This window comes from Esox lucius, chromosome 15 (assembly GCF_011004845.1).
Source record: "Esox lucius isolate fEsoLuc1 chromosome 15, fEsoLuc1.pri, whole genome shotgun sequence".
In the NCBI taxonomy this organism is placed as follows: domain Eukaryota; kingdom Metazoa; phylum Chordata; class Actinopteri; order Esociformes; family Esocidae; genus Esox; species Esox lucius.
This window is the reverse complement of record NC_047583.1, coordinates 19,074,762-19,093,352: the sequence shown is the minus strand read 5'-3', so window position 1 is coordinate 19,093,352 and position 18,591 is coordinate 19,074,762. Positions and strand designations below refer to the sequence as shown.

Here is an 18,591-nt window from a genome sequence, read left to right as displayed (position 1 = left end):
TCGCTAGAAATTGCTCAATTCTTATGTTTTATTCCTAGGAAGTTAGTAGATGCTAGTAAGCATATTACTGGCTAATAAGCTGTTAAAACGGTCAGTGGCAAAAGCAAATCAGATATAATGGTGGAGGTAAAACTTGACTATCTAGAGGAAGTAAAAGTCGTAACAAGGTTTCTGTAGGAGAACCTGTGGAAGGATCATTCGTACTTGCCAATACCCACCCCTAGTTGCGATCCTGGGAATTTCCAAATTGGGAAAGTGCGAACGTGTTGCTAGAGCTCTCGATCACTTCGCAGAATTTAGCTGGCGTTGTAAACAAATCTGAATGGGAACAAGTTGTGAGAGAATACTTCCTGGAGGACAATGATGCCATTACTCTCTCAGACTCGGAAGATGAATTGGACAATGAGGAAAACCCCAGGCTTGAATACTACTCAAAACTTTGTCAGAGAACTACAGATGTACAGTTTTGTCACAGATGTTGACCGTGTGATGGAATCAGTGGAATATCCTGCAGCGTATGAGAAGGAAATTGACAAAATTCATGCATTTCATTGCAAATGTGGAGATTTCTTTCACAAACAAAGGGCATCCATGACAGAGACAATGGAAAAAGTCAACAGACCAAACATAAACGACAAAGGACTTCGTATGTAATCAGAGGGTATCAAGTCTGCCGCGAAACATTCCTACATGTATACGGGTATATCTAACGTTTGCTAACTAGCTACAAAATTCCCTTCCAGAAAGTTGAAGGTCCTTTGCATTGCTCGTTATCTAGTTACAGCTACTAAAGTTACTGTTACCTTTAGCTAGTTAGGTAATGATGTAAACATACCAGCTAGCTAACATTTCCTGCTTTCTAGCTTGTTCGTTGGGTTGATAGCTTTGCCTGATGATTAGCAATACTTTAATAAATAATACAGTAACATTCTTGTATGTTGGCTTTCTAGCTGAACCATGAATGCAGATAGCTAGGTGTGTTTCTGGGCAGTGGTGATTATGCCGAGCTATGTTTCCATTGTCTTCACAAAAGTGTGCAAGTCACTTATTTCAGTAATTAGCTACCTGTTTGACCAGGTGTGTGTGTGTGTGTGTGTGTGTGTGTGAGATTATGACCAGCTATTATGGGTAGATGAAAAAAAGAGATGTGGACAACCTAGTCCATCAGTACATTAAGACTGCTAAACGGTTCAGTGGCTGTCCACTTGCACTCAAACTATCTGCACTCAAACTATCCACATGCACTTATCAAGTGCATGTGGAAAAACTTTAATTTTGTTTGGTTTTACAGTTGATATAAATAGTCTACACACCCCTGTTAAAATGCCAGGTTTTTGTGATGTAAAAGAATGAGACAAAGATACATCATGTCAGAACTTTTTTCACTTTTAATGTGACCTATACTGTGAACAATTCAATTGAAAATCTTTGAAGGGGAAAAATGAAAAATAAAAACCAATAACCTGGTTGCATAAGTGTGCATAACTGGGGATGTGGCTGTGTTCAGAATTAACCAATCACATTCAAACTCATGTTAAATAGAAGTCATTACACAACTGCCATCATTTAAATTGACTCTGATTAATCACAAATAAAGTTCAGCTGTTCTAGTAAGATTTTCTTAGTTGGATCTCAGAGCAAAAGCCATGGTCTGAGAGAGCTTCCAAAGCATCTGAGGGATCTCATTGTTGAAAGATATCAGTCAGGAGAAGGGTACAAAATTATTTCCAAAGCATTAGATATACCATGCAACACAGTGAAGACAGTCATAATCAAGTGTAGAAAATATGGAACAACAGAGACATTAAAAAAGAACTGGACGTCCCTCAGAAATTGATGATAAGACGTGACGAAAACTAGTCAGGGAGCCTTGCAAGAGGCCTAAAGCAACATTAAAGGATCTGCAGGAATTTCTGGCAAGTACTGGCTATGTGCTACATGTAACAACAATCTCCTGTGTTCTTCATATGAATGGGCTATGGGGTAGGGTGGCAAGACAGAAGCATTTCCTTACAAAGAAAAATCTCCAAGCCTGGCTAAAGTATTCAAACATCAAGTCCCCCTAAAGCACGTCGGAGAATGTGTTATGGTCTGATGAAACCAAGGTTGAACTTTTTGGCCATAATTCCAAAAGGTATGTTTGGCGCAAAAACAACACTACACATCACCCAAAGAACACCATACCCACAGTAAAGCATGGTGGTGGCAGAATCATGCTTTGGGGCAGTTTTTCTTCAGCTGGAACCGAGGCCTTAGTCAGGGTGGAGGGAATTATGAACAGTTCGAAATGCCAGTTTTTGGCACAAAACCTTCAGGGGTCCGTTTGAAAGTCTTTTTCAGGCACGACAACGACCCAACGCACACATCCAAATCCACAAAAGCATGGCTTCACCAGAAGAAGATTTTTGGAATGGCCCAGCCAGAGCCCAGACATGAATCCAATTGAACATCTGTGGGGTGATATGAAGAGGGCTGTGCACAGAAGATGTCCTCGCAATCTGACAGATTTGGAGCACTTTTGCAAAGATGAGTGGGCAAATATTGGGTCATCAGATGTGCCATGCTAATAGTCTCTTATCCCAAAAAGACTGAGTGCTGTAATAAAATCAAAAGGTGCTTCAACAAAGTATTAGTTTAAAAGGTGTGCAACACTTATGCAACCAGGTTATTGTGAGTTTATTTTTTTTATTTGGCCCCCTCAAATATTTCAGTTTATTTTTCTATTGAATTGTTGACGTTATAGGTCACATTAAAGGTGGAAAAAGTTCTGACATGATTTATCCGTCTCATTCTTTTACACCAAAGAACCTGGTATTTTAACAGGGAATGTGTAGACTTTTTATATCCACTATATATAATATGTGTTTTTTAGGAGTCCAACCAGACCAGTTTAGCACAGAGGTCAGTGTCCCCATTTGAATACTTAAATAGCTGGGTGGGGTTAAGCCCTAAGTGAGTGCGAACTAGGCTGAATGGTCATAAACAAAGACCAGCTTTCTGGCAAGTGTGAATCTCTCAAGAGTTTTTTCTCAGAGTAGAGTAGAGCAGATTATAACATTTTAAAGCAGCATATATTTCCCATTATTTTATCAAATGGTACTGTTGTACATACCATTACAAAGCTCTGAATGTGGACCTCTATAAAATGTAATAAAAAGCCAAACTCGAATTTTGCGACGGGACCCTATTCCTGAATTATTTTAATGTACAATTCATAGGCATATTACACATATATTTATAATATTTATTATTATGACCCATATTGTTCTTATACCCAATTCTTCACCCTTTGGAATTGCTGCTAGTTAGTGCAAAAAAGACAAAGAACAAGTCCTAATTCTTACAGCGTATATGTCATGTGCCCTGTCAAAAGAATGTTATTTGATAAATAAAATCATTTTATTTCCATAATTTTACTTTGATATACGTAAATCTATGACAGCCGAATGTGTGTAATATGTAACGTTACATTATATTCCATTGAGCTACTTAAACATATAGGGCCAGTTTAACAGACACATATTAGGCCTAGTCTTAATATGTGTCTGTTAAACCTTCCCATAATGTTACAAATTCTACTAAAACATATCATCTTACAAATTTACAAATAGGTATAATATGCTACAAATGAGATGTAGCTAAATAACTAGCTAAAGAAAATGGGGATTTAGTGTGAGAAAGCTAATCTCCATGGATTCAAACTTGCAACCATGGGAGTGAAGGTCAGGGGCTGTTTACACACATTCATTTATTTCCACCCATTAAATCCGTCAAACTAATGTGTGTCTTATTGTATAGCGTGCAATGTACTTGTTTAGCAGACGTGTGGCATGCTTTACCAACTGAAATACACAGAGGTCTTTTAAAGTAGTCTAATCGACTTTTAATGTCTATTATCCTGAGATTTTCTTCAGTATGTGCGTGTGGGGTTATAATCCTGTCCAGAGTTTAGCAGAGTCATGTAACAGGCTAAAGTAGAAGCTTTTGGAGATCAAAATAAACACAGTAAAATGCGCTTAACCACTCTCGGAATAAACACTTCCTGACTCACAAGTCTTAACTCGTCATTGGTATATTTCTATGTATACTGTGTCCTTAATGATTGATGGTGTGTGCTCATTGGTAGATTTAAACCATGCATTACGACCTCAGTCAACACAGAATTCCCTGCTTGTTGGTTGTGCATAGATCTATTTGCTACAGTGAACTGCTGACTGCACTTTGTCCATTACTTCTCCAGTGTGTGCTTAAGTGTTTGTGTAGGTCTCTGTTGGTGTGTGTGTGTGTGTGTGTGAGATGATCAGGAAGCTCTGTTATTTCCTCTGAATTATCCTTCTTTTCTCCCCATTGTGTGTGTGTGTGCGTGTGTGTGTGAGAGCGTGAGTGTGTGAGAGAGAGTGAGAGACAGAGAGAGTGGGAAGTCCTATCTTACTATCTTATAGTGTCTTGGAAATTCAGGCAGAAATTTGAAAAGTCTGCACAATTACTAGTGAACCTTCATTCATATAGGCATGTATGAAGAAGCAACCTTCACAAACAAATTCTACAAGTTACTTGCTGACCATAAGTTATGTCTACGGTTTAATACAATGGGATTGTGGAGAGTGTTTCATGTTGGGAATGGAAGGCCACCGCCTTCCCAGACCTGTACGTGTCCACTGTTAATTACCCTTACAGATGAGCTACAATAACACTTTTAAATATGTTTTCAACCGTCTGCATCCTTAAATAAACAAAGGAGACTGTAAATGCAGGGCAACAAACGTTCTACTACAATATTAAAACAAGAAAAATCATGCAAAGTGACAACATTTTGACAAAAAGAATGACCTGATTTGGGGTAAAGGTTAGGATTAAGATAACAATTATGTAAAATGTAGGCATGAAGGTACATTTTTAGGTAAGCCGATTGAGAACCAATTCTCATTTACAGCAGCGATCTGGCCAAAGGCAGATGCAAAACAAAAAGTAAATAAATCATGTCTTATTTCATTTCGGTATATGAAAGTATATTTTCATGTGTAGTTTCAGTCTTCATTTACTATTATCACCTTGGTAAGGAGTGATAAAACGGTCAGGTTTACGAGTCTGTAATTTTCCCTGTTTTGGCAGCAGAGAACTGAAAAGAATAATGACCAAAGAAAGCCTTCACTTTAGGAGTGACCCAAGTAAGGCATCTATCAGAGCACATAATTATTTTCGGGAGGCAGACATTAAGGAGTGAACAGAGATAAAGTGGGGATTTGTCTTGGAGGGACAAATAGTAAGTAACTACTCACTAGTAAGTAGTTACTAGTGAGTCTGGCGTCATGTATGGCCCAGTTTATAATTAGTGAGGTTAAGGACTGGGTTAGGGTTCATATTAGGGATTTTTTTATTGGTACTTAATTGCTGGTCCACACTTTGATAGTAAAACCAACATCTGTGTGTGTGTGTGTGAGAGGGACTGTGTCTGTGAGTTAGTAGTGTGTGTGTGTGTGTTGTATGCCCTCAGCCCTGTCCTCTGCACTCTATGGAGCTGCCCCATCACTTAAAAACCAGCTGAACATCAAATGCCTCTACCACTGAAAACTAAAACAGCAGTAAGCCAGGGGCCAATAATGTTTATTCCTCGGTTTTTGACCCTGTGTGTAACAGCTTACCGGCAAATAGCTAGAATCTCAAAATATTTCCTCTGATACCTGACATTCTCTTGTCCTCTGCTTCTCAAAACATCAGAAGCAAAGAGAGGATTTAAGGGGACGATCTATCGTGTGTGTTTGTGTGAGTGTGTGTAGCATATTGGCATTCTTTACATGGGTAAAGCGTCTTCCATATTTCACAATAACTTAATTTCAGGTCAGAGAACCAGGAGAAAAACACCTAATGCTTATGTACCCAGGGTGTCTGACTTTGTCTGTCTGTCAGCCAGAACTGACAGGTACGTACAGGAATGTGTCGTTCAAACAGGCACAGAGACGAGAACATTTTGAAACTGGATGAATTGGAAATGCAATCAAGTCAAGTCAGGTTGATTCTATATCATTATGGGATATTCGGAATCAGGACGCCATTGTCATGGGAACCTAAGTGGCACTCTGAGGCGAATGCAATCATCTCAGAACATTTGGTGGCTACGTGGATGGTAGTTATCATGGTCGCCGTAAACCTCTCCAGCTGGAACACATACGCTCGCATGGGCTCGGACACGGACACACACACATGCAAACGCACGCACGCATCGCAAGTGTCCGCACCCCTCCCACATACACACAATGTTCCATGGTAAGCATGGGAGGAGATCGAAGAGGACATGCTTTGTGGAGTTGACAAGAAACAAAGTGACATTTGAAAGGCCCTGACTGACAGACTGATTTCATGTGTTTTCAACAATTACCTGACAAAAGAGTGGATGTGCTCTTTCTCGTCTGTTCCCCTTCATCTCTCCTTTATCTTTCTCTCTTTCATTCTCTTTCTTCTTTCCACATTGGCACATTTGAGTTTCCTTTTTTTTGAATTACTACATTCTCCCATCCATTGCTTCACACATCTATCTCCTACTCTTGATATCTCCCCTTCTGTCAATCTGCACTCCCTCGCTTTCCTTTCCCTCTCCTCCATCTCCTTTCCTATCAAAAGTGGAAGAAATTCCAAATACATATTACACAACTTTCAAAGGGATAAATGCATTTCTGCAATAATAAATTAATATTGGTTGTGTTTACAATGTTCTCTGTGCTCAACTTGTAGCCTGTTTCTTATGGCAGCTGTGATTGCACAATGTAGTGTTTTCCTTAACAGACATGGGAGTTTATCAGCGTTTGTTTTGATTTGATATTCTTTGTGGGCCTGTAAGCCCGGAGGAATATCTCTGTGTTGTAAGGGAATGGCATATCTCTGGAATATCTCTGTGTTGTGAAGGAATGGCATGTCTCTGGAATATATCTGTGTTGTTAGGGAATGGCATATCTCTGGAATATCTCTGTGTTGTGAGGGAATGGCATATCTCTGGAATATCTCTGTGTTGTGAGGGAAGGGCATGTCTCTGGAATATCTCTGTGTTGTGAGGGAATGGCATATCTCTGGAATATCTCTGTGTTGTGAGGGAATGGCATATCTCTGGAATATCTCTGTGTTGTGAGGGAAGGGCATGTCTCTGGAATATCTCTGTGTTGTGAGGGAATGGCATGTCTCTGGAATATCTCTGTTTTGTGAGGGAATGGCATCCTGGGGACTCGAGGACCCACATCGAACCAAGATTGAGGGGTGAGTAGGGTAGAGATGATTAGATTCACCTGTTGTTCTCTAACAACTGTCTTGTCTCTGCCCTACTTAAGTGCCCTCAGGCTGATAACTGAAGATCTTTGGATATTAGAAGAGACTCGACACAAAAAGACAACAAATCACAGTAGTGGATTAAATTAGCTAATGCTAGTGATAGCATGCTTTATTTCCCCCATCTATAAATAACCATGTGTTATTGGCTTTTGTTTGTGTGTTTACACGGTCATGGACTGGAATATTTTGTTCCTTATTTAACTGCACTATTATTTACCTGTACTGTACTATCTATTGTACCTTTATCCTGTGGATTACTACTTGCTTTTATAAAAAAGAAAAGAACCACTCCTTATAATACACAATTGAACTTAATTCATGCCTCTGGTCTCATGATTACAACCATCCTGCTGTATTTTTAGTGTTCGGCAACATTGAAGCCTTCACAGTGTTCATATATTTGGCAGGAGGTTAGAAAGCGCAGCTCCGTTTCCACCTCATTTTGCAGACAGTGTGCACATAATCTGTGAGAGAGAGAGAAAGCTGGGTTTGCCTATGGCAGCATATCATTATAGAAAGGTCATGCACACAAAGCCTGTACTACTCCTTCTGTCTCTCTCTCTCTCTCCATTCTGTTTCCCCTCTGTCACCACCCTACAACCCCCTCTCTCCCAAACCCGACTCTATCTTTCTGTGTCTGTTGTTGTGTCTCTCTCTCGCTATTTCTCTCTCTCTCTGTCTCTCTCTCTCTTTGAGTCGGCATTGGTGATTGCTGCTTTCCATTCAGCCTTGAAACAAGAGCTTTTCCGTGCCTCAATAAATGTAAATTGCATTCATTCCAATTCACTGCTAATGCTCCCACTTTTTGTTGTGTTTGGGAGCCTAACAAACAGAGTGGAAGGCGAGCTGTATGGCCTCAGAGATTGTCTGAGTGTGAGCGCATGTGCGTCATCAGTTTTCACCATGTCTTTCTGTCACTTCACACCCAAGGATTTGTATGAAGTTCTTGGTGACTGGACAATAACAAGTCACATGAGGTAGGATGGTACACGTGTGACTTCAATAAAGCTGTGGTCATTACTGCTCATTGCATTATATTGGCACTCACTTTTAAAGATGAGGAAAGACAGCAGACAAAATCGGAAACATAACCAGGGCCATTTGCCCTGTCATTGGATGTCCCCAAAATAGTCAATATGCCTAAAGCCCACCTCCAGGCAATTTTCTGAATTTGAATAAATCAGAACGTGTTTTCAATTGACTTACCTGGTAGAATAAAGGTAAGATAGAGGAAACCCAACCAAGCACCTGGATTCACTGGCTGAGACATCTCCAGGGCACCAGCCCCTTACCTGCAAAACCTGACTCAGACAAAGGCAGGGGGAGACATTCATTTTGGTTTTTAACTTTGACACAACCTGTTGTTTGAGTGTATATTGGCACTGTGCACAAACTGAGATGAAAAAACAGTCAGGTGAGTCTTATAAGTAATTGGTAAGAATTTATTGTTAAAGTATCAAGATAAGGAAAGGGTTGGACACCTGCTGATCGGACTGAGGTTGTCAGGTAAATGTACCTGACCTTACACCTGCTAATCTGACTGAGGTCGTCAGGTAAATGTACGTGACCTTACACCTGCTGATCTGACTGAGGTCCTCAGGTAAATGTACGTGACCTTACACCTGCTGATCTGACTGAGGTCATCAGGTAAATGTACATGACCTTACACCTGGTGATCTGACTGAGGTCATCAGGTAAATGTAAGTGACCTTACACCTGCAGATCTGACTGAGGTCATCAGGTAAATGTACATGACCTTACACCTGCTGATCTGACTGAGGTCATCAGGTAAATGTTCGTGACCTTACACCTGCTGATCTGACTGAGGTCATCAGGTAAATGTACATGACCTTACACCTGCTGATCTGACTGAGGTCATCATGTAAATGTACATGACCTTACACCTGCTGATCTGACTGAGGTCATCAGGTAAATGTACATGACCTTACACCTGCTGATCTGACTGAGGTCGTCAGGTAAATGTACGTGACCTTACACCTGCTGATCTGACTGAGGTTATCGTGAGGTCAAATGTACATGATATAAATGTGTATATTTCTAATATTAAGGTCATGAAATATTTCTATCCATATACCTCTTTCTATACTCATTGGAATTGCTGCTAGTTTACATTATGTAGTTTTTTGTTATATTTTTGCTTTATATGTCTATCTTAATGCTTACTGTATAGATGCTGTGTGCCATGTCACAAGAATTTCCTTTTTCAGAATGATAACATGTTATTTGGTGCATTTGATAAATAAAAGTATTTGACTTTGACCTTCAATTCTTCTGATTTTATTTTAATGACCATTTCCTTGTTCGAACACATCTTGTGTGTGACCATTTCCTTTTTTAATGTGTTTCTTTGTGACCAGTGTCTGTTAAGTCTCATTGATGACCCCACCGCCAACCCAAATGATGTTTTTACTCTTTCTCCTCATTTATTTAACCTCCCCTTCTATCTGTCCAGTCTCATCACCCATCTCCACTCTTCTCCTACCTCATTTTATTTCCCCCCTCTCTTTCTCAGATGAAAGCTCTCTCTTGATCAGTCTGTCCCTGCCTATGTAATTGCCACTCCACCCCAGTACAAAAACTACAGGATGGTACACACTGAACCCATCCTTATTACTGAAACGGACACACTCACACACGGCTGCTTTACCACAGCCCCTTTGTGCTCTCTCAGATATGAAGGCTCAATTGAAGTGCTGAATAACTACTGTGTCCAGAAGAACATCAAGTTGCTCTGTTCATACAGCGTCTAATGTTACCCCCCCCCCCCATCATGCAGTCTGTCTATTATTGATCACTGTTTTGTAAGAGAGAGGAAGAATGTTGAGGAAGGAAGTTCATTTTGTGACAGAGAGAGGGAGCAGGGAGGAGAAGAGCATAGAACAGGTTGTTAGATCCTCCCTAAGGCAGTGCCATTCTGACCACATCCAGAGTTGAGGAAACCTAAACTTCCAAATCTCCTTCTGCCCACTCATTAAAACTCTGATGTGTAATCTCCTCCAAATCCTTCCCACTGGTGTCTAAGTGTTGTTTCTAGACAAACGCACACACACAAAACCCCCTCCTTTTGTCAAGCTCCCACTCATCTGCCGTCCCTCATTTCCACCCACCCTATCTGTCTCTCGCTCGCGCCCTCCATCTCTCCCTTTTACGGGGCCTATTATCGCACGGCTCCAACACAATATGTTCTTATCGCCTCTTTCTTATGCTAATGAGCTAGCGGCTCCTTTTCTGCCCGTGTCACAGATGTATGTTGCCAACCTGACTTGATAATTACACCTAATTACACGGCAACACACTACTGACAAACAACCCCACGTAGGCTGTCTGGGAGAGGGAGAAAGTAGAGGAGGATGAGACAAAAAGACGGAGGGAGACAGAGAAGAGGGGGATGAGGTACAGACGGTCAAAACAGAGCAACATGTTGTCACGAAAGCGCTCTCCTGTTATTTGTGCAGGTAACCGTGGCGGTACCTGAGAGCTTCGAGTATGTTGTGTTCTGATAAACGGCATCATTATGTCGCTAAGCGTGAGACTACTCTGCCAGTAAACACTAGCTTGTTTCCCGCGCCCGTGTTGGAGAACAAAGGTATAAATACATCCCTATACTGATGGCACTGAACCAACCATAAATACCTGTCCCATGCAGAGACACTCCAATGGAGACTCACACACACGCAAAAGTCAGCACACGTTTATTTTAGAGTGTGTTTGCGCGCGAGTGCCCACAGCGCTTGGGTTTGTGGGCGTGTACAAATATGTACCTCAGAGCACGTGACAGGTGTCTTGCCGATGCCTGCGTTGATAGAGGTCCAGGATCTTGCGGTGAGAACACAGGCGAAAAGGGGGTACAGCTCTCCGGCCCCCAGGCGACGGCTGTACCTCTCGATCCCCTTCATGTCCCCCTTAATCAGGGACTGCCACAGGCGGCAGTAGGCCAGACGAAAGTCGGGGTGCAGGTTCTAGGGGGGGGGGGGGAGCAAAAATAACCGGGTGGCTTAAAAATACTTAGAAAGAGTTAACTTGTGTAATCACCTAGAGCACCTAAGCTCGCATTAAATACTGAGACTTAAAACCTTTCTAAAACAGACCTTATTAAACAGAAATGTGTGTGTAAGTGATTAGTGTGTGTAATTGTGTCTGTACAAAAACAGCAGTGGGAAGTATTAAACCTACTCTCCCTAACCGCTGTAACTACAAAGTGAAAAGCTCAGCCAATCCCCAGCAGAAGAGTGCCCGCTCATTAGCATACCAATTAAGCACTGTAGCACTTTACAAGGATGCCACTTGATTAAAACACACCCGTGAACACACACACAAAAGATGGACCCCCCCCCACACCAAAAAAAATACACAAGCGGTTAATTAACATTTTATCCAAAGCCAGGCTCAGATCTCAGCTCATTGCTGCTAAATTGGTTCCATTACGGTCAGAATGGGAAGAAAGAGTGAGGGAAAGTGGGCTCTGTCGGTCTCCCTCTCTCTATTCATTTCTCTCTCTCAGTCATGCTCTCTTCCTTGTGTGTTCTCCCAAAGGTCTGACATCAGAGGAGAATATTTATCCCAAAATAATCTTCATGATTGCACTTACAATCGCTACATCTACAGTCAAAGGTTTATTGAGGTATAGGGATTTGTACTTGTGACGCACCTATGTGTGTGTGTGTGTGTGAGAGAGAGAGTGTGACAGATAAGCTGCTGGATTTGTCTGATGGTGGAGAACGTCTTTGCAGTTTATTGAAAAGCTTTTAGTCTGCTCTTGCGTGAATGGATCTGTTCGTGTGTGAGTTAGAAAGAGAGATTGTGCATGTTCAACCCTGTTTCTGTGTTTGAGAAAACATGTGGTATAATATGTGATGAACTCTGGTTGCCCCAGGCTCTTCTGTTGGTCTGGATTGAACTTGAGATGCCTCTTACCTGATAAAGGCCGTGGTCTAGAAGGACAATCTCTGTCTTGTTGGTGTTGGGACACTTCCATACCAACACATTACCTGGGTGGGGGTCACAGTGGACGAAGCCCTGCACAAAGATCATCTCACTGTACATTTTCCCCAGGTTCTGAGAGATCTGGAAGGGAGGGAGAGAAGCATAAAGGTTAATAATTAACAACAGTGACAAATGGTTTCCAACAAACAACATAAACACCAGTGAAATCATTTGAGAAACATATCCAACTAAAAACCCAGAAACCCAAAATACACACCTTTACAATGAGGAAACACTGACATTCACTAACAAAAAAAGGAAGAACTGCATCTCAGAAAACATCTCAATGTGACTGAAAAAAAACAATAGTTTAATCACTTCTGGGAAATTGGAGAACACTTAAAAAACTGGACCACTTCTTTCATCCATCCATGGCACATTAACATAATACCAAGAGCAAAAACATAATTAAAGATGACCAGAACCCACTGGATTCTATATCACATTGAAAGAAATCTAGGATAAAATAGAAAGCCTCCAAGGCCAAAAAACCTATGGTGTTGAATATATATTAAGTGAAATGACCACATATTCAAATTAGCCAATTTTAAACACTTATCATTAATTCAAATTTTTGTAACCAATATCTGATCTCCCCAATATACAAAAAGACAAAGTTTACTCCAATAATAACCTGGGAATCTGCATGAACAGCAACTTGAAAAATCACCAGTAGCCTACAACATTTCATCAACAAAAACAATATTCTGAGCAAATATGTCAAATTGGCTTCTTACCAATATACTATATGAAAGACCAAGTACAAACACTGCACAACCTAAAAGAGAAACAAACGAACCGAAACAAAAGCAAGGTCTTCTCATGCTTTGTTGATTAGATTTTTTTACTGAATCGGGCTTGATGGGGTACAAATGAATGGAGAGCGCTGTCGTAAGAAAAACAAACTATGTTACAAAATCAACATACACAAACAAGTTTTCAATTGAATTTAGCAACATGATACACACTTCTTTCCACAGAACCTCAGGGTGAGACAAGGATGCAGATTGAACATTCTTGTCCTTTTGTAATTACTGGGCCGGTAAGAATTTTCTTCTTTTTGGCTCTACTGTCCAAAAGTTTGGATTTCAAATCAAACAATTTGAGGTTAAAGTATTGATTTTTCACTTTTATATGAGACTATTTGTGTAGATATTCGTTCCGCACACAATCACACATAGTAAATGAAAAAGAACAAGGGAGTGCAAGAAACAAGAAGAGTTGTATTAGTGGAGAGATGGAAAGTGTTATATAACAGAAAATTACAGCAATGATCTGGAAATCTGTAAATGTATGTATGTATAACTGTATGTATATTATCCTCTAAAACAATGGTTCTTTCATTTCTCCTAGGGACACCCTGCCATTAATGTATTCCAGAGTTAGCACCCCTGAAAAAAAGTCATGTTTTAGACCATAACTATTTGATTCAGGTGAACTGGTTCAGGGCTACAAAAAATTCTGAGATGCCTGGGATTCATCAGGAGAGGTTAAAAAAATAAAAATAAAGAAATACACCATGGTGGAATGTTTGTGACTGTTTGTGACTGTTTGTGACATTATTTCAATTCAGTATCTAAATGAACACCAAACCTACAGAGCCAAACAGGCTGATTAATCATACAAAATCAATTTGTGTTCTGTTTATTTGGGTTTTGGATCAACAGCTATTCAACCATGAAACAGCAGGGAAGACCCTACAGCCTGCACCAATGTCCTTTTTACTATGAGGCTGTACACTCAGTAAGATGCACGCACACGCTGACATTTGGAAGATTCTGATGGACAGACTGATTACCTAACAACAGAGTGGATGTGCGTTTCTCTTCTTTCTTCGACAGATCTCCTCTTCACCGGGTTTCCTTACTGCTTGCATGTGCTGATGTTGAGCATATTTTGTAATTGTGTTGCATAAGATTGGTGTTGCGTTCAGCTGAATATTTCCAAGAAATTACCCTTGAGTGTCACATTTTGGATTTACTATGTAAAGTAGTATTCCTGTAAATTGTTTTGGTTTTTATCATGATAACTGTCCATGTGAACTAGATAGGGGGTGTGTATTTATGTAAGCCAGGAAAAACGTTACAGGTGAAAACATGAAAGCTGTAGACTTTGTTATTTGTAAAGAGGGATAGCCGGAGAAAGTCCGATCTCTGAAATTCAAATTGGCGACCAAATCTGATTTCACTTGACTCTTTTCCCTCTGTGAAAACCTAAAAAAAGAACCAAAAATCAAAACCAAAACGTGACCTTTCAAAAACCCAGTTAATGCAATGTTGTGTCCTTTTAAGTGACTGGAGACTTGGATTAATCAGCATAATACCACTGAAATAATCAAAATGAAAGGCAACTCTGACACTGACAAACACAAAATCTGATTTCCCTGAGAACAACCATCTCCATCCATGACCTAGGTGTTTGGGATGACATATTATAGCCTACACAATGAAGTAATACTGTATGGGGCAACACATATAATTGTTAGGCGCTGTCCGTTCTGTGCGATGAGTGTGGTTTAACCTTGATAGGTGCCTCAGATTAACCACACCCTTGGCACCTTCCTCACTCCTCATGCTGGGTTCACGCTGGGTCCCCAAGCCCTCAGGACGCGGCTCCTTCACACTTAAGCAATACGTTAAAAAAATAAAATAATAATAATATTCATCCCCGTGTGGCTAAATTTGAAGTAATATTGACAACAGGGGGCCTAATCCTATAACTATAATGGCAAATTTATCAGGAGCTTCTTCATCGACCTTTCTATGTTCCTCCTGTGAGGTAATAAAGTCTACCAGAGCAGAGAGCGGGGAAAAATATCATGTAATGAATCTCTCTATGGGCAATAGCCTAGTGCAGCGCGGTTCTAGCCTGGACCAAGCCAAAAACTTGTGAAGCACATTTTTATAGAAATATACATTGGCCCCATTCATTTTCTAAGCATACAATTTGTACGGTGTTCTCTATAGGCCAAGAATAGAAGCTAATAAAGGTTATGGATCATTTGATTGAAACCACACAACAGGCACACTAAATATTATGAGCCCAGCAGACGACAGAATGAGGGGCATTATCCAGCACATACTGATATATAATAAAGAGTTCATTCAGAAACACTGAGCCATATTAGAATTTAATCAGGTGCAAATTACTTGACCGTCATTTTCTCTGGATACCAATTGTGTACCAATTTCGGAACCCTCCCTGAAATGTTTTCATTGATTTAGTCACTGTATTTTCAGTGTTCCTTCAATTTGGCAAGTGGCAGAATCTCTACAGGATATAATTCGAACTACACACCTCTGTTTTAATACATGTGTCGGATGTTGTTTGGCTAAAAAGAGTGCAACATTAAAATATGCCATTTTATTGATTGAAGGAATGTATTTAATTACTGTGTGACTCTGGTCTTGTCTTCTATGAATATCATCCAGGTCGAAGTCTATGAGGCACTGGAACTTGATGGCCATGGCAAAACATTTTAGCCCAATCATGCTGTGGCTGTGTGCTGGCAGAACTTATAACTTGGGTGCTGTTAGATTTGCCATTTAAACAGCCATATGCCAGCATTTGGAAATAGCTTTTAAACATTTCTTCTAGCGTCTCTTTTAAAAATGTGTTGGCGTGGAAGCTGGTACAGCCTGATCTCCAAGCTATTGCGTCTAGCCACAACAACTGAACTTGGCCACAGTAGCACGACCACATCATTTTAAGGGAATTACCTTACTGAGAAGGTCACTCACATACATTGTATTTGTCATCTTTAAAATGTCTTCTGTTTTATAATGTAAACAATCACTGGTGCCAACCACTTCATAATTCAAAAGACAAGCTCACATCTATGCTGCTGTAGTAACATTGATTTGTTATGCATCAGATGCATTTCCTACCAGCACAAAACATTGTAAAGACATCCTTGTGGTCTTTTTTTTTGTACATCTTTTAAAATATTTTGCTCAGTGGGAATTTCTGCTCAGTGTCTATGCAGTATTAACACTGCGCTGTATATTTTGCTGTCCGATAGCATTTATAACATACTGTAGCTTTTGGTACCTAGGTGCACTGGAAACATGGGGGAAGATATTGTGGAAGGTGACTGGTTTGTAGTCTAGGACAATTATGTGGGGAATTGTTTCTGCTGTATTGTGATTAATTGTATATTGTATTTTATACTATATATATTTTTTAGACATCTATGAACTAAACTGTAGTACATCTTTATTGGCAACCGTTTCCCCCTCCCCCCAAAAATGTGCAGTAACTTGCAATTAATGCAATACATTTTAATTTAAGTTTTTATGTAACCCGATTTCAAATTCGGTCCGTTGTGTATCTGTGACATCTCCGTACTTTTTGTTTCCTGCAGCAAGATCCACCTACCACGTTCATTATTTTACAGAGATGTTCTTTTTGGATCAATTCACCACGTCAACGTATTCTGTCCTGTGGTAAAAGGCTGGTGCGCCACTGACTCACAGTGTGCTGAGTCACGGGGCAGTGACGGGTGCGCGACAGACACACGGAGGAGAAGCGGGGTCTGGTTTGTCACTCAGAACAAGCGCACAAAACATTCAGCCGAAAAAGAAACAATGACTTCAGTCTCTGACTCACCGTGCAGTCAGGCTGTCAAGTGTGCCATTGTTGGTTAGAAGAGGGATGAGAGAGTGGTTTGAGCGAATTAAAGCGAAGACAGAAGTACAGTTTTGAAACCCTTCACCCACTCCACCCCAGCGAGGGAACCCCATGAAGAGCCACTTGTTTTTGTCGGCTAACGTCAGAAACCCCCTCTAAGCCTCACATAACCTGGGCCTAATCCGACACCATCTACACCATCCTGGAGTCTGTTCCCCGGGGGAAAGAGAGCTACCGTCTTCTGCCAGCACTCCCCGTTCTCAAACACTATTTCTGGGTTGTCATCTAAACCCCAACGAGGCCTCAGTCGTGCTGAGCCATTGCTTGACTGTCACTCCTGTCCTGTAGTCTGTCTGGCTGGGAGGTGCTCTCGGCGTACCAACCCGGATCTGAATGAACTGGAACCCTTCCTAGCAGTGCTGTGAAGGATTTTTATGTAGAAAAGTGTCTGAGGCTGTGATGGCAATTCCATCGGTCGACACTCTTAAAGGAGTAAGAAACAGAGACAAAATTCTCTTGGCACAATTTTACAGTTTAGTACTTATTTGCAAATAAGAGAGACGCGTCAACCGCTTACAAACATAGTCGCCCGAGGAGTCTCTAACGTGATACAGTAAGAATGCATCAGGTTTCAGAATTTCCACAACAAGGCCTATGTGAAAATGTGATAATGTGCTAGAAACGTGTGTACATAACATGTTTGTGGCATATGTGGCTGCTGCTGACATTGATGTGTGGGATCAATTGTGTGAGTACGTATGGAACCTAAGGATGTCACAAAACCAGAAATACGAACTTCGATACGATGCCGGAGAAATTCCAAGATCCTCCATATCCATTTTGATACCATGGCAAAAATGCCAAATACATCAATACTGCATTTTTGAAATGAACAATTACCATTAAAGCATTGTTTCTTTCTTTTTAAGGGACATATGAAACAAATACATAAAACGTTGGCTTTCAATGAGACCGATTATCTCACTGCTTAATGTAAGCAAAATGTGTAATTGTGTTTCCCCCTGCCTGTGTGTGACAGCATACCTGCTAATAGAAGGGGCAGGGATGGATAATGGAGTAACGGGGGCACTAGCACTAGCTTAAAAATAAATATTAGTGTGGATCATTTTCATATTTCATGTATATAACCAAATGTCAAGCCGTTCTGCATCCAATCACACTGCTTGTGTTTAGTGTTTGGTACATACACATACAAGAAAGAGGGGGAGGGAATATACAGCAGCATCTACAAATACTTGGAAATGATTAAAGGGCATGTCCATGAAGTACAAAATTAGTTTACAGAGCAGTGCCAACAGTCTTTTTCTCCCCCTCCCTCACCCCCCCCCCCCCTCTTATCAGAGAAAGGGGAGAGATTGATATAGACATACTGAGAGAAAGAGAGCAATATATTGATAAAGAGATGGAGAGGATATGCAATGTCTGTGAGCTGACAACTGTCCAAATTATCCCACGGCAGGATTGTTTTCTGTTAACACACTTAACACCGTAGCGATTAAAAAGCACGACACATCAACACCTGACCCTGCCTCCCACCCACCTGAGAAATCAGGGGATTTCTCAGGGATTCACCAGGAAGAATCCCAGGATTAGCCAGTCAGCATTTCATTCCTTGTTCCT

General features: G+C 40.7%; 1 protein-coding gene across 4 annotated transcripts in view; it reads right to left on the bottom strand.

Annotated features, from left to right (window-relative positions):
* Positions 1 to 18,591, bottom strand: part of adck1 (aarF domain containing kinase 1) — a 123,058-nt gene that overhangs the window by 10,958 nt on the left and 93,509 nt on the right. Inside the window, exons 8-11 of one of the 4 annotated variants that reach the window (XM_029125555.2) lie at positions 12,253 to 12,402; positions 11,100 to 11,297; positions 8,524 to 8,618; positions 2,916 to 7,781 (exon numbers count right to left, since the gene is read on the bottom strand). In XM_029125555.2, coding sequence (XP_028981388.2) covers positions 7,676 to 7,781; positions 8,524 to 8,618; positions 11,100 to 11,297; positions 12,253 to 12,402 — 549 coding nt within the window. In that variant the 3' untranslated portion in view covers positions 2,916 to 7,675. Of the gene's footprint in view, positions 1 to 2,915; positions 7,782 to 8,523; positions 8,619 to 11,099; positions 11,298 to 12,252; positions 12,403 to 18,591 lie in introns of those variants that run through there. The other 3 variants (XM_034297450.1, XM_029125556.2, XM_034297449.1) reach the window with 3 other exon arrangements.